Here is a 13,904-nt window from a genome sequence, read left to right on the forward strand (position 1 = left end):
GATTTTGTTTAACGTTTCAAGACGCGCGGCAGCAAATGTGTAGATTCTCGACTGTTTGTTTGACGACCTGAGTTACTTTTTTTGTGCCACTGCCACCGGTGACCTATGTGCTCAGCTCTCTGAATAATGCATGGTGATTATACGACGTAGCCCTCTGAATTGTAAATTCTCACAATTATACATCCCATTGTCTATTCATTATTTCAAAACGAATGGGAAATTATGTAAAACTATCTCTAAAGAGGAAAGCAGCGTGTAATATGACTTGCCATATTGTTCATGCAATTCAAATACTTTGCTTTTTCTGAGAGTTGAAAGTAATCAGATTTAAATGAAATCCGACTTGCATGTCATGCGGGATTATGATACATTTGGAAGATAAGCTATGATAACTACACTACGTGCCATGAGGTGAGAGCGCTCAGGCAAAGAGTGTTTTCCAATTAACTCAAACCTCCCTCAAGGTTAAATATACCAGTGTTGACTGAGGGCTGAACTTTGCTTCCTTCCTTGACCAGACGACTGAAACATCTCAGCATCTTTCGCCGTGTTTCTCTGCTTCTTTTTCATCCCTTTCACTCAAACAACACACAGGTATGTAAAACAGGAGGCAAAAACTCAGGAAAAAAGGTTGTTTTTTGGGGGTTTTTTTTCCTCTTTGGAGAACAAAACATTTGATCTTCTCTGAAAGTGTGCTTAAGATGTATTCAAATCATGTATATGGAGGCTGTGGATTCGCTTGGACAGGCTGTCCCAGGCAAAACTGCAGCTTTTTGGGGGAATGCAAGTCTTTTTTACAGTGGGCTATTTTATTTCAAATCATTTAGAGAGTCTTTCAATCTCTTTCAGAGATTAAAGGTATTCGCAGCCTTTCTTCTGGAGGCCCTCGAGAGCTCTTTACATTTTGGCGTGATGACGCCACACACTTCAGTAACAAAAGGACCAGCAAAGCCTAAATGTCAGAGGTTTAAATAAGACACAGCATCCACCTGCCGCTCGCTCAAACCGCCACACCGAAACTCCACATCGTCACATTATTCATCCTGAAATGGAAATCGTGTGAGGATGTTCTTACTTTTCCTTGTCTGTGTTTGAATTGTCTAAACTATTAAAAAGAATTAAATATGTCAGAGTTGTGGGTCATTATTTTAGGACCAACATCTTCATTATAGATCAACATATGAGTCTATAACTTAATTGTAAGTCTGATAGTTTTATCTGACTGAGATTTATTTTATTGAAGCAGCTACTGCTAATTAATAATAATAATAATAATAATAATAATAATAATAATAATAATAATAATAATAATAATAATAATAATAATAATAATAATAATAGACAACGTTTCAGAGACGACAAAAAAGAAAACCAAAATCTATATTTTCTTGAATGAAATACAATTATCTACATGATCTTTATTTGAATATTGTTATATTTTAAGTTTCTGGCCTTTTCGTTGCAGCGCATATAGACCAATTAATGTCCAACTTCAGACCTTGAAACAGCATTTGATTCAGCGGTCATACAATCTGAAAGAATATTTTCAGAACCCTCAACCAACCAGAAACTCAACTTTCTACTCCGGCTACGTCCTTTAAATCTCCATTAAATCTTTTTTTGACTGTGTATTTTTGCATCAAGAGGTCTTCTCCACTCAGACTTGTGTTTCACTAAACGCTCCCGACTGTTATGTTCGAGCTTCACAATGCAAAGAGACGTATATTCAGACTTTGGAGGCTGCTTCCACGTTCATGGAGGATTTTCTTTTCTCAATAGATTCAGCTTTAAGATGTGGGTGGACGTGCAGGACGTTGCTCCGTCTAACTTATTTAGTGTAGAGGAAAAGTGCACATAAGCTCACAATGCATGTTATGGGGAATTACAGTAAAAATAAAAAATTCTATCTAGAAATTAACTGAATTCAGTGGTTTTATTTTCCATGTGTTTAGATTTTTTTAAGAGGTTTATTCGGCTCTGTCATGACTTTAAATTTACCCTATCACTTTAAAATGCAGTCTTTGCCTTTAGTGGGCTTACGTACTGGACATCCAGGACGAGCGATTCCTTCTCTCCCTCCTCCTCCTCCTCCTCCTCCTCCTCCTCCTCCTCCTCCTCCTCCTCCTCATCACTCTCTGAAAGTGTTACCCTCTCATCCTCTATCTCCCCTCATCCGCTATTCTCCTCCTCACCTCCTGCTGCACTCCATTCCTCTGCTGAGCACAGGTATTTGTTTAGGAATCTCTCGGTGGAAATTATACTCCATCTCCGGCGCTCCCTATCAACACACAATTATCATGGGCAATCATGCAGAACAGTGCAGAATTCAGCTGGGACTCCCACTCTGATGACATTACTGACTGCAAGGCCCGGCTTCAGCTGGAGGGAGCCTGCTCCACACCTGCAGTGAACCTCTCTCTCCCTCTCTCTCTCTCTCTCTCTCTCTCTCTCTCTCTTTCTCTCTCTCTCCCTCTCTCTCTCTCTCACTCTCTCTCTCTCCATTCCTTGTCGTCACACACTCTCACTTGGATATGGATAGAGAAATGATTAAACATTTTTTTTTTTTTATCTTATTAGGATTTCATTTAAACCAGGAAGTCCACCAGATAAGAACTCTCTTTCCTCGGGGAGGCCTGGCTGAAAAGGCCGCTCCTGACTCAAACAGGACAAATCCTTCGATCTTATCTCACAATTTATTAGCGTCGGCCCACCTATGAGGCCTCCTTCCCAGACCTGCATTGGTTTGCCTCTGTGCAGCGTTTCATTTGGCCGTGCCGAAGCCGCTGCAGCTCAGTGTGAGGACGCTCCTTCAGAATATCTGAAATTTTGGAAGTGTGAGTCTCGCTCATTAAGAGTCCTCTATGAAGGCCGAGTTAATCTCAGGGAATAATCAATACCTTACATTGTGTCACTCTCCTCCTGCATTCTGAGGCAAAGCACAGATGCATTTCCCTATGTATGATAAGTACATTATAAATCTTAAAAAGGCACAGAGTTGATGCAGACACGTGAAAATCAACACAGGAGTCCATTCAGATCCTGATCAAATGCTCCATTCATGAGTGAAATTACCATCCGTCTGTCAGCCAAGGTGCGAATTCTTTCATCTACAGATCCTACCTCTGAAGTTGTGATTAAATGCATAACGCCACATACACTCCACATAGACTCAAGATAAGCAAAATGAGATTTCTGCCTTTCAGGGTGTGAGTTGATGTGTGAACCAAGTGAGGCAGCAGTGCCATCTTGTGGTATTTCTTCTATTATTTTTTTCCCCCCATTATTCATCCATCCTTACTCTACACTTCAATATCCAGACAAGATGTGAGTGTGTGTCTCTGTGTATTCGCTCTGTGATAGACTGTCCTGGGTGTGGCCAGCCTCCAACAAGACTCCGGCCCCCCTGGATGAAGTGGTCGAGAAAATAAAGGGGAGGGATGGAAGGATGTGGCCAAAGCTTCAAGCACATTTATAGTCACTGATTAACCAAACAGGCATATCTTTGGTTTGAGGGCGAAATCCATGCATGTACAGGGAGAACATGCAAATTCTAGGGTGCAGGTTAGAACCAGGATCATTACTGCTTTACTTTGACTAATCTAACCACTTAACACACTAGATGATGTTTAAATGAAGACAGCCACACAAACTCCTGAGATAAATAAAGAAGAATGTAGTCAAATTGACTTTTATCACATATAGCTGTACACTTATTTACTGATAGTTTTGTTGTGCATTAGTCTGTGACGTCTCCTCAGAAATAAGGGTCCTGGTGATCCTGAATATAAATCTTGATGAAAGAAAATAAATAATTGGAGGTCAAAACAATAAATAAGTTTAAAAAAAAAAAACAACAACAAAAAACATTTTGATTACTGAATTTGTTGTAGGTGTAATGGAGAGTAAATATGACATAATGTGACAAACAGGAAAATCCAGAATTTCTTTAAACATCTTTAATTTGAGGGAATAATGTGGGTGAAATCTTATGAAAACAAAAACTTACTTATAACTACTTAAGTTCACACGTGTTTCCTTACTTTTGTATTTGTATTTTTATATGTAAAAGTTAACTAGCAGTTGGCTTTCTCTTCGCTATAAAGAACAAGGGAGCAAGATGCTTTCATGGTCATAAATAAACATGATCTCACCTTAATGATGTTTGTCTGCTGCTGTCTGCAAGCTGGTAGTTTATTTAAGCTGTTTTGTTGCTTCTTCCTCTCGCCATCGTCATTAATTGTTGGTGTTATGAGGAGTTCTGTATGGCTGCTAACAGGTGTGTCCTTTGCCGCCCCTGAACGCGCAGCTGAGCACGTGCATTAAAGCAACTGACTTCACAAATAACTCACACAACAAATGACCCACACAGTGCAGACAGCTCAGTCAGTACCTTTCCAAATGATAAATTCTAAGCAGTTTTAGTAACTAGTAACTAAACTTTTTTATTTTTTAAGAAGTGACCTTATTCTCAGTAACTTGCTCAAGATTGGACGTGAGACATTTTATCATCGATTTAAACAATGTGCCACATAAATGAAAACAACGTATTTTCTTGTGCATTTTTATTGAATATAGAATTGATATAAGGCATATACTCATTGAAATACTTCAAACTTTGAGTTCTTTTAGTTTTGTAATATTTTTGTTTGTTTGATTTTTATTTCAAACATAAATAAAAACGAAACAATGAATACAAAGAAAATGAAAACTTAACATGCTTCAAACGAGTGGGAAGAAGTATAAGCTTATTAGATATTAAAATGCAAAAACATACCGTTTCTGAATGTTTCCTGGGAGTAGGTTATTTGATGGTAATACATGATTTGTGCTGTTGAAAATTAACCAGATCAGTGGATTTTATTGATTTTGACTTTCGTAAATGTGGATTTGTGGAATTGTGTGTTCTCTGTGAATGATCCCTATAGCCCTTTTTTTTAATTATTGCTGCGTAGACAGTGAATGTCGTGTACATTTGTAGATATTGCTCCAAATCTCTGAACAGTAATTCAAACATGAGGGAACAGAAGATAATGTGGAGTGAATTGTGGTCCAGAAAGTGTTTTGTCTTATATTGAAATGCTTCCGTTTGTTTTGCACATGTTTGTTTTTTTTTTTTTCATCCAGGTCAGTATGATCCCAAAAATGTATTTGATTTCATGACCTTTTACAATGCCAATCCCATTTATCTGTATTATTGCATTAGATATCCTCTGACAATTCCCAAATAGCACCAGTTTAGTTTTGGTGATGGGGATTTATTCCTGTCAAACCATTTATTTAATTTATGCATATCTGCAGTTATTGTCTTCAATAGTTCCCGTATTAGTTCCTCGTCAAAAAAAAAAAAAAAAAAAAAACTTGTGTCATCTGCATATAAAGCTGATTTCAAAATGTTAGAAACTTGGCAGATGTCATTTATATAGAGGATGAAGAATATGTGACTAGTATGTAGAGACAAACAATAAATGACTGGATTAAATGTAAACAAATCATTTGGAAAGTGCAAAATAGACCAAAAATCCTATTTTGCATATTGTTGCTGTGAAAAAAATCCCTGGATTGAATAAAATTCTCACTGGATGTCCAAATAAAGATTTCACAATTCAACTGTCTCATCCTTTGTACTGCCAGGTTTTCAGGATATTAATGTGTTGATTGTGAATAAGTTATAACAGATGTGTCCGATAAAAGGTTCATTTTAATTTTGTTCGTGGATTCAGAAGGACAAAACCTACCTGTATTAACTATATCTGTATGTACACCCCTTTGTTCTCAGCAGTGGTAACATAGAAATAAAGTTGGGTTGAGTTCCTGCAATGTCAAATGAATTTATTCTGTACAATAAAGCTTTCACTTTTACATTTGTTTTGCAAACGCCACCAAAAAAACATATATTTGCCAGACATGATATTTTGTCACACTCTCACGTCACACCTCACAACTTCAGGAGAAGATGGACTGACAAGTCAAACATCAAAAGTCAAACATAATTACCATAAAACGTGACTCGTTCAACCATGGATCCAGTCAAACCGCAACAAAATGACCTGAAATCTATACATTTTCAGGATATGTACATAAACAATAATACAGAAAAGACACTTGTTTTATCATAGATATATTATTTGATTAAAATGAGTCATAAATTGATCATATATAACATTCATATTGTTGTTTTTGTGCACTCAAAATAACTCAGCTCTTCCAAGGTGCCACCACAGATCAAAAACTCTTTAAAACACTACAATAAGTCACGCTGTTGCATTGGTTTACATGTTTCTTTTTAGTGAGGAACATTGACAACACAGTTTAAATTCAGATGACGCACATATACTGTCCAGCTGTCATTGAGAGTTTTCACAGTACCCAGCAAGTATTTTGACAAACAGTCCAACCTGTTCGCTCCCATCGTAATACTTCTAACTCAGATTCCCAAAGCAACTATATATTGGTTTTCATCATAGTCATTAAAATGTGCTTGTTGTTAAAAATTAACCTTTATAAACACTCAAAAACACTGATGCACCAGAGTTGAATCAAAGCGTGTACCACAGGTTTAATCATATTTAATCTGGGCTGTTTTCAGAGTTTCCTGAATTATTCTACATCAAAGTGTTCAAGCTTCTCGGGTCATTTTTACCACAGAGCTGCCAAACTGAATCTGCAGTCCTGTTGTTGTACGGCAGACAAAAGAAAATTGTGTTAAAAAAAAAAAAAAAAAAACTTCTGCAGACGGAGATCAGTTGTAGTGAATCCGGACGGTTCGGCCTATCAGGAGGAAGAGGAGGCCGGCGAGGAAGCAAAAGAAGATGCCCACAGGGGCGAACATGAACGACAGACCATAGCTGAAGGAGAGCTGGAAGTTTGGACACAGTGTGGAGCGCTGGTGCTCGATGTAGACGTCAACCACATCCAGAACCTGCAGCCACAGCACGTACATCACCACCACGCACAGCAGGAAAAGACCTGAAGACGAGGAGGAGAGCAGCGTGTTAGACGGGACCGTCACTCGTGAAATCCACCCTCATTTGTTTCACACGGACAAATCGGAATAAACAGTTAACCACTGGACTGAGATGTGTCTACATGGGTTATTCGAGGAGGTGATGCGGCTCTCTAGGTGAGTCTGTCACTGTGAATCTGGCTTTGAAAACAAAACATGACGTGAAAACATGAAAAACAAAGTCACTGTTACTTCAGTCTAATCTGCCATAAAGTGTTAAGAATAAACAACCGCTTTATTTTTTCTTTTGTAATCATATACTATTTACCAGTGAATACTAGAACATTTTTAATATCATTTTTTAATGGATTATCTAATATTCCATCGCACTCAACCATAAGACTATTTCAATCTGTTCATTCATGATCTTACCTTGATAAATAAAGAAAACCCTGCGTGCCCAGGACAGAACTGCCTCCGACAATGAGTCAAAGCTACACATTTCCTCAGCTCCTGCTTTTTACTTGTGTTTTAATGTCAGTCTTATTAACATGCAAGAAATAGACTGAAATAAAAATTGGTATAAGCACAGTGAGAGACAGGTTTGTTTTGGAGTCCAAAAACCTGAAAGGAGACTTACACCTGCCTCACTTTGTTCAGGAAATACTGTATGTGAAGGTGTGTGTTTTTGTTTGGGAGTGTGTCAATTAGATTTGTAGCACACATTGCCATATATTAAGATATCTTTGATTTAAGGATTTGTTTTGTTTTTCTACTATTTATCATATCAGATGAGGCCTTGCCTGAACGTACGTCCCTGATGTACCGTACACTCACACCTGCACCACTACTTTTTTCATCTTTTATATCACAAACTTGAGATCGATGTGTTGTAATTGGCACTGGGTGAATTGAATTGAATTGAATTGGATTGAATTCTTTTCAAAAACGGATTTTACTCACCAGATGTCAGGAAGAGACCACCTCCTGCTTTATACAGGCGGTGGCTGGCAAACGGAGCCGCACAGATGACGAAGAACCCACCGAGTGCTACAGCCACGACGCCAATGAGCATGAAGACGCTCCAGAAGCCTCTGTAAACTGAACAACGCCGACATTTTTACAGCTGATTTAACAGCTCTGTTGGATTGTGGAACCAAATGTAATGGCTGTATGAATAAATAAACACTCACTGATGGCAGAGTCGTACTCGGTGCTGTTGTGGGTTTGGTGAGACACGGGAAAAGGGAAAAGGTAGGCGGGCATGCACACTTTAGAGTGAGGCTGATTTGCTGCAGAGACAAAGGATACAATCATGATATTCAGAGGAGGATGTGAACTAGTACTGATATATATATATATTTCTTCTAAACGATACACACTTGATGAAATGATGACGGCATTTACAAATACAATTTGGGGACAAGACATAAAACATATTTTGGTGTCTTTTTGGAACAAAATTAACCAAAACACTTGAAAAACTGCAAAATACCTGATATAGATATAAAGTCAATAATTATGTAAAGAAATTACATAAATCAGACTCAGTAGAAAAAGTCACTTTTCACTTCAAACCTATAGCAAACTTTGAATTTAACAACAGTGTTTTTATTACTCCTCCTAGATCTATACTTTCACTGTTTGTGAGTCTCTTACAGGCTAAACTAGTGATGGAGCTACACAGTATGATGCACTTGTTCTCTGATGTGTGTTTTTATATAACGTTATTATCCCCTCTGCACTTTTCTCTTCCAGCATGTGAAATTCCTCAGACCCTCACAAGGTCTTGTCTTTTCTTGAGGCTGTTCCTGACAATGACCCACCATTCAAAGTCCCCATCAGAAAGTAAATGAAGCCCGATCACCTGACAACGAGCCAGAATAACATCACATGGTGCAGCCTTGAAACTGTCGCACTGTTTCCGCAGCTAATCCGAACCTGCGATTCACTTAGCAGCACTGTTATTTATCTGTGTGGGTTTATCTGGAGCAGCAGACCATTGGAAGAAAGGACGTTTCTTGCTTTAGAGAACCGGGAATAGAAACATATTAAAAGCTGGTTTTACCCTAATCCTTTTGCTGTAGTGGAAGTGTCATTAAAAGCATATTTAAATTTAGAGTTTTATTACCACACACATCAAATTTTGACATATTCTATAACCTTCTTAGTGGTGTAGTGGATGTCCAGGCTTTCTCCAGGTTCTCACTTTTTCCAAACAGTCCAAATATTTCAGGTTAAATGTTGACTTATCCTCATGATTGACACCCAAATTGCCCAGAACTTATCCTGCCTCTGCAGGGATGCTGAATGGATGATCCTATGTAATAAGAACAACATCTAGTGAAATTTTTCTGCAGCAGAAAACAGTGCACGTTCCTTCACTTAGAGATTTTGAAGACACAGAATAGAAAAAACTCATGACATATGAGAGAAAATCTCTTGCTTTGTCGCTGATAGGATTTTTTTAAACAGGACTGTCTTTTACCATCTTAAAAAAAACTGTTTGTGCTTCAATTATTAAAGTTTCTTCGATGACTCACATGAAGTTTGGCCTCTAAGGAGTCTAAAGAAGACCAAAGATAATAAACAAAGAAATACATGCACAACATTTCTTTCTGCTAAGTGACTGTGGATAACCTTTAACATGTGGGTTTATGCACCCAAGCAGAGTCAGTGTCGTGTGCAAACAATATGGTGCGTCTCACTCACTGAACCAGAGCTTCCACAGAAGGTTTTCATCAGCCATGTCGCCTCCAAACGAGCACCTCCAGAAGAAGCCTTCATGGTACAGGGTGACATCGCTGACGCCTTCCTGGACCGACGCATCTCCGCGCTGGGATAAGGATCAAATTCAGATTTTAGAAAAAGCTGAGGACATGATATGCTTTTAATCTATAACTCTGCATCTTTTCAGTTGATGCAAATGACATCTCCGTGAGATGTTTCAGGATGATGTGAGGCAGGTGAACAGCTGCCTCGGCGTCACCAAGCAGCTGTTAAATCGGGCCAAAGGTCGAGCTGAGCGAGCGCCTTTTAACCTCAAGCTGGTGTAGTTTGGTGTCAGGTGAGCATGCAGGTCGGGGACGTTCTCACTCTCAAGCCATATTGAGATTTCTGCACGCGTGGAGAAAACACACCCTAAATCGCTTGTAAAACACAGACGGGCTTTTGCATGAGCGGTCACATTCAGCGGTTCACGGTCCGTCTCACACACCGAGGTGCTCAGGCACCATCGGGAGCAGCTTGAGGTTCCAGTGTTTCCCGGTGGGAGATCGAGCTGGCCATCTGGGCCACGTCCATCAAGTGTAACCCAGACAGCATGTGACAATAACACTTTTGTGTTTTATCACAAACATTTTAAAGCATTCAAGACATAGTTTTATCAGTACTACACGGGTTCTAAACCTGGGTTTTTAGATCCTGCAAAAACATCTGGGTGGTCACAACACAGCAAACATTATCTTCGTTGGTTTGTCTGGGGCGGACAACAAATCTAGAAAACTAGGAAATTCCATCCAACTGCTGATAACCACAGTGTTGTAAAAACAGACTTTCATAAGTAGTAAGACAACGATGGCATCGCTTTCCTTTCCGAATATAAATATAGTATTGCATTGGTTTCACAGAGGTGTGATCATCTTGGCTTCAGTATCGCTGCCCACTCAGACAAGTATGTTCTAGTAGGTGATATTTAATATGGTTTCATACCACTGTGTGTGCTGGTATTTGTATTTTTGACAGAGGGTCACATGGTTTTATACTACGTCTCAATCACCACATAGCTGCACACACGCTACATTATACAGGGTCTGATTACACGACAGGGTCCTACAGGGAAACCTCCCAGCTCTGCAGATCATCTACTGAAAGAGTGATTGAAGCAACTGATCGCTGCTTCCAAAAGAGAACAAGCAGCTTTGTGTCTATTTTCAAACGCCAGCAACTTTCCTTTGATAATAAATGATATCAGTGTTTGGGATTGTATGAATTGCAACAGCGTGACACACTATTTATAGGTTAAATAGAATAAAGTCATCGGATTCCTAGGATTGTTTCTTCCTTTGAGCCAACATTCAGTAAAATTGTAATAGTTTTAAGTCTGAATGTTTTACGTTATAAAAACGCATCTGATAATCTAATCTAATCAAAACAGCATCTGACTGTATCTTCAGTCTGAGGTTTACGTCCAACACCCACCTCTATGGTGACCCCACCCTGGCCAGGAGATTCGGTGGGATTTGGGCGGCAGCTCTCTGAAGCCAGCAGCCAGTAGTCAGTCCCAAAAGAGAGGAGGATGAACACAGCTGCCAAAGCCCCGAAGAGCCCTGCGAAAAACAACGCCACGCTGAGCTTCATGGTCCACGGTTGACCAGTCACTCGGCTACTGGATGTCCACGTTCAGTCAGATGTCCTCCTCCAGATGCACCATGAACATGTGAGGAACAGTCAACTCTGTGTAACATCCACCAGGAGAGACTGGGTTATGTCTCTATCCACCAAGATTCTGTTGGGTCACTGAATCTCAGCTCTCCTCATGTCTCTCTCTCTGTGTTATGGGAGGACAAAGTTGCACACATGACTCCTTTGGACTCCCCTCTTCACTGGAGGTCTTCATCCAGCCCAGCCCACTTTACCCCCCTGGGCTATTTTTGGTGTCTGATTGAAGGCGGCTGCTCCACTCCACTGTGGAGCAGAACGTGTGGAGCATGCGGAGTGTGAAGGGAGGGGATCAACGCAGAAATAACCGGTGGCAACTGGACACCCAGCGTCTGGACGGGAATGCCAGGGCAGGGTGAGACTGAAAGGACAGCAGAGCAGCAAAGCACCCCACCACAGCCTCAAACAAACCTTTGGCCCGCCGGCACAGCTGGTGGAGTAATTTCCCATAAAGAAAGCGATGAGCCTGGAAGGGTTGTTTTCCCTGTAACAATCGGCAGACAGAACTTGTATCAGACATACTGACTTTAATAAACAGCATTCTCAGAGAGGAAACCAGCTCATAAAACCACTTTAAAGAATATGAAGATAAATACAGAATATAATTCTTTGGCCATTACGAAAGTGTTTAGGCATTATTTAAAACAACAAAAAAAAAAAATGCCGTGAGGCTTTATTATCATTAACATTGATGGCTTAAATACACGTTTTTATTTTTGTGTGTCATTTAGGTTTAATCAGGATTGTCATTAGGTTTATAGGTGGTTTAGTCTTATTGTAAATCTATGTCAGCCCGAGTTGAGGAAAACTTCGGGTGTGTTCGCGTCTAAGAGGAACATTTGGCAGTGAACTCTCATGTGGACGTTAGCTAATTTACACACTCCTGCGACCGCAGGCACCATCCACACATTCACTACCAGTGTGTGTGTGTGTGTGTGTGTGTGTGTGTGTGTGTGTGTGTGTGTGTGTGTGTGTGTGTGTGTGTGTGTGTGTGTGTGTGTTGCTCATCTGGTTGTAAGGCATTATCACCTGATTAATACACTCTTTAGAGTCAGACGTTGCAGGTGGGAGGTTTCCTGACTTCCTCGTCATGCTTTTAACATAAATTCTACACTGTGCCCGTTACGTAGATTCAAAGTTTCTAGATTCAGAAATGTCTGCATTTATGTCTCTCCCAGGGAGATGGTTGGACATCCTTAGAATTTATTTTCAGAATCTTTTAGTATTTGTGGTTCCTTTGTAAGGGCAGCACATTGTTGTGGTTATTTGCGCCGTCATCTCACAAAGGGAATTCCCCCGTCTGATGCGCTGACATTGTAAGTTCTCCCTTTGCGTACACAGGTTTTCTCTGGATGTTCCATCGACCTCCCATGATCAACAGACATCTTTGTTACCTTGATTTTTGACTCTAAATTGCCTGTGAGTGGGAATGTTTACATGTGGCTGTGTGTCTCTCAGACCGAGCCCTATGGGAGGGTGCATGGATGGATTACTTGCAGAAAATGAATAAATATTGAAATGTGCTTCCGTAAGCTTTAGTTTTTCCTTTGGTCATACAACAATGTCAAACCTGTGCTTGCTATTTTGTCACATAGAGCTACCAGACCATATAAGAAGAAATATATGTCAGTTCAAGGTGCTTATTCTCAGGTCAATTGACATTCTCACAGGTTGTTGTTTGTTTGGTTGCTTCTTTGTTTGTTTATTTGTATTGTATTGTATTGTATTGTATTGTATTGTATTGTATTGTATTGTATTGTATTGTATTGTATTGTATTGTATTGTATTGTATTGTATTTAGATAAGATGTGATATTTGTGTATTTCTACTAAGTCACAAATGTTTTGGAATAACTTTTAAAAGTGTCAGGAATATAATTTAATCCTTCAGGATTAAGTCTTTCCATGAGGGTTGTTGTAATACTCTTTACACTCCAGTAGGTGGTAGGCAAGTGACAAGAATGTAAAATAAATGTGATTTATACCGAGGTGACGAGACTAATGAAAGCCATTTATTACTTTTTCGATGGAATGTTTTGTTGCAATTGTTTATATAGGTATACAAGAATATAGGACTCAGATGTCTAGATCCAGTTTTTTAAAAAATCTGTCAAAACACGTGAAAGACACGAAGATATATTTATTTTCAAAGATGTTCTCTTTTTGTTTTGAAAACAATAACTTTAAAATAATTATTGTTTTGGGGTTTTTTTTTAAGAACTTTACGCACAAAGACCAACATCCAAACAGTACAATCATGCACCAAACACAACAAAAACAAACACCTCTAACAGACAGTGCTCACAAATAATACATTCATATAATCTTAAGGTCTAAAACAGCTAAATATAAAGCTTTTAATTAAAACAAAACAAACAATGATGACAATTTTTATTAACAAGAAAAGTATATTAAAGATACAAAAAGGACTGGGGAAGCAAAAGGTTCCATTATTTTTTTGGAATAGTTCTTTAAACATCTCGGCTGTTTTATTCCTTTTTTGTGTGTTTATGTTACTCGGT

The 13,904-nt window shown here is 39.1% G+C and overlaps 1 protein-coding gene across 1 annotated transcript; it reads right to left on the reverse strand.

The window, feature by feature from the left end:
- Positions 1 to 5,681: 5,681 nt before the first annotated feature.
- tmem182a (transmembrane protein 182a) lies at positions 5,682 to 11,628 on the reverse strand. Its single transcript, XM_080479120.1, has 5 exons — positions 11,144 to 11,628; positions 9,656 to 9,779; positions 8,137 to 8,235; positions 7,907 to 8,044; positions 5,682 to 6,966 (listed from the first exon to the last, which is right to left on the reverse strand). The coding sequence occupies exons 1-5, from the start codon at positions 11,300 to 11,302 to the stop codon at positions 6,740 to 6,742; spliced, it is 747 nt and encodes a 248-aa protein (XP_080335246.1). The 5' UTR covers positions 11,303 to 11,628; the 3' UTR covers positions 5,682 to 6,739.
- Between the last annotated feature and the right edge of the window lie 2,276 nt (positions 11,629 to 13,904).

Source organism: Lipophrys pholis, assembly GCF_963383615.2.
Source record: "Lipophrys pholis genome assembly, chromosome: 13".
NCBI classification, from domain to species: Eukaryota; Metazoa; Chordata; class Actinopteri; order Blenniiformes; family Blenniidae; genus Lipophrys; species Lipophrys pholis.

Excerpts from the sequence above, each read along its gene's own strand:
- tmem182a (XM_080479120.1), bottom strand. The coding sequence starts at position 11,302 with ATGAAGCTCAGCGTGGCGTTGTTTTTCGCAGGGCTCTTCGGGGCTTTG. Across the intron at positions 8,045-8,136 it reads CGAGTACGACTCTGCCATCA|TTTACAGAGGCTTCTGGAGC; the intron begins GTGAGTGTTTAT and ends GGCGTTGTTCAG. Across the intron at positions 6,967-7,906 it reads TGGTCTCTTCCTGACATCTG|GTCTTTTCCTGCTGTGCGTG; the intron begins GTGAGTAAAATC and ends CCTCGTCTTCAG.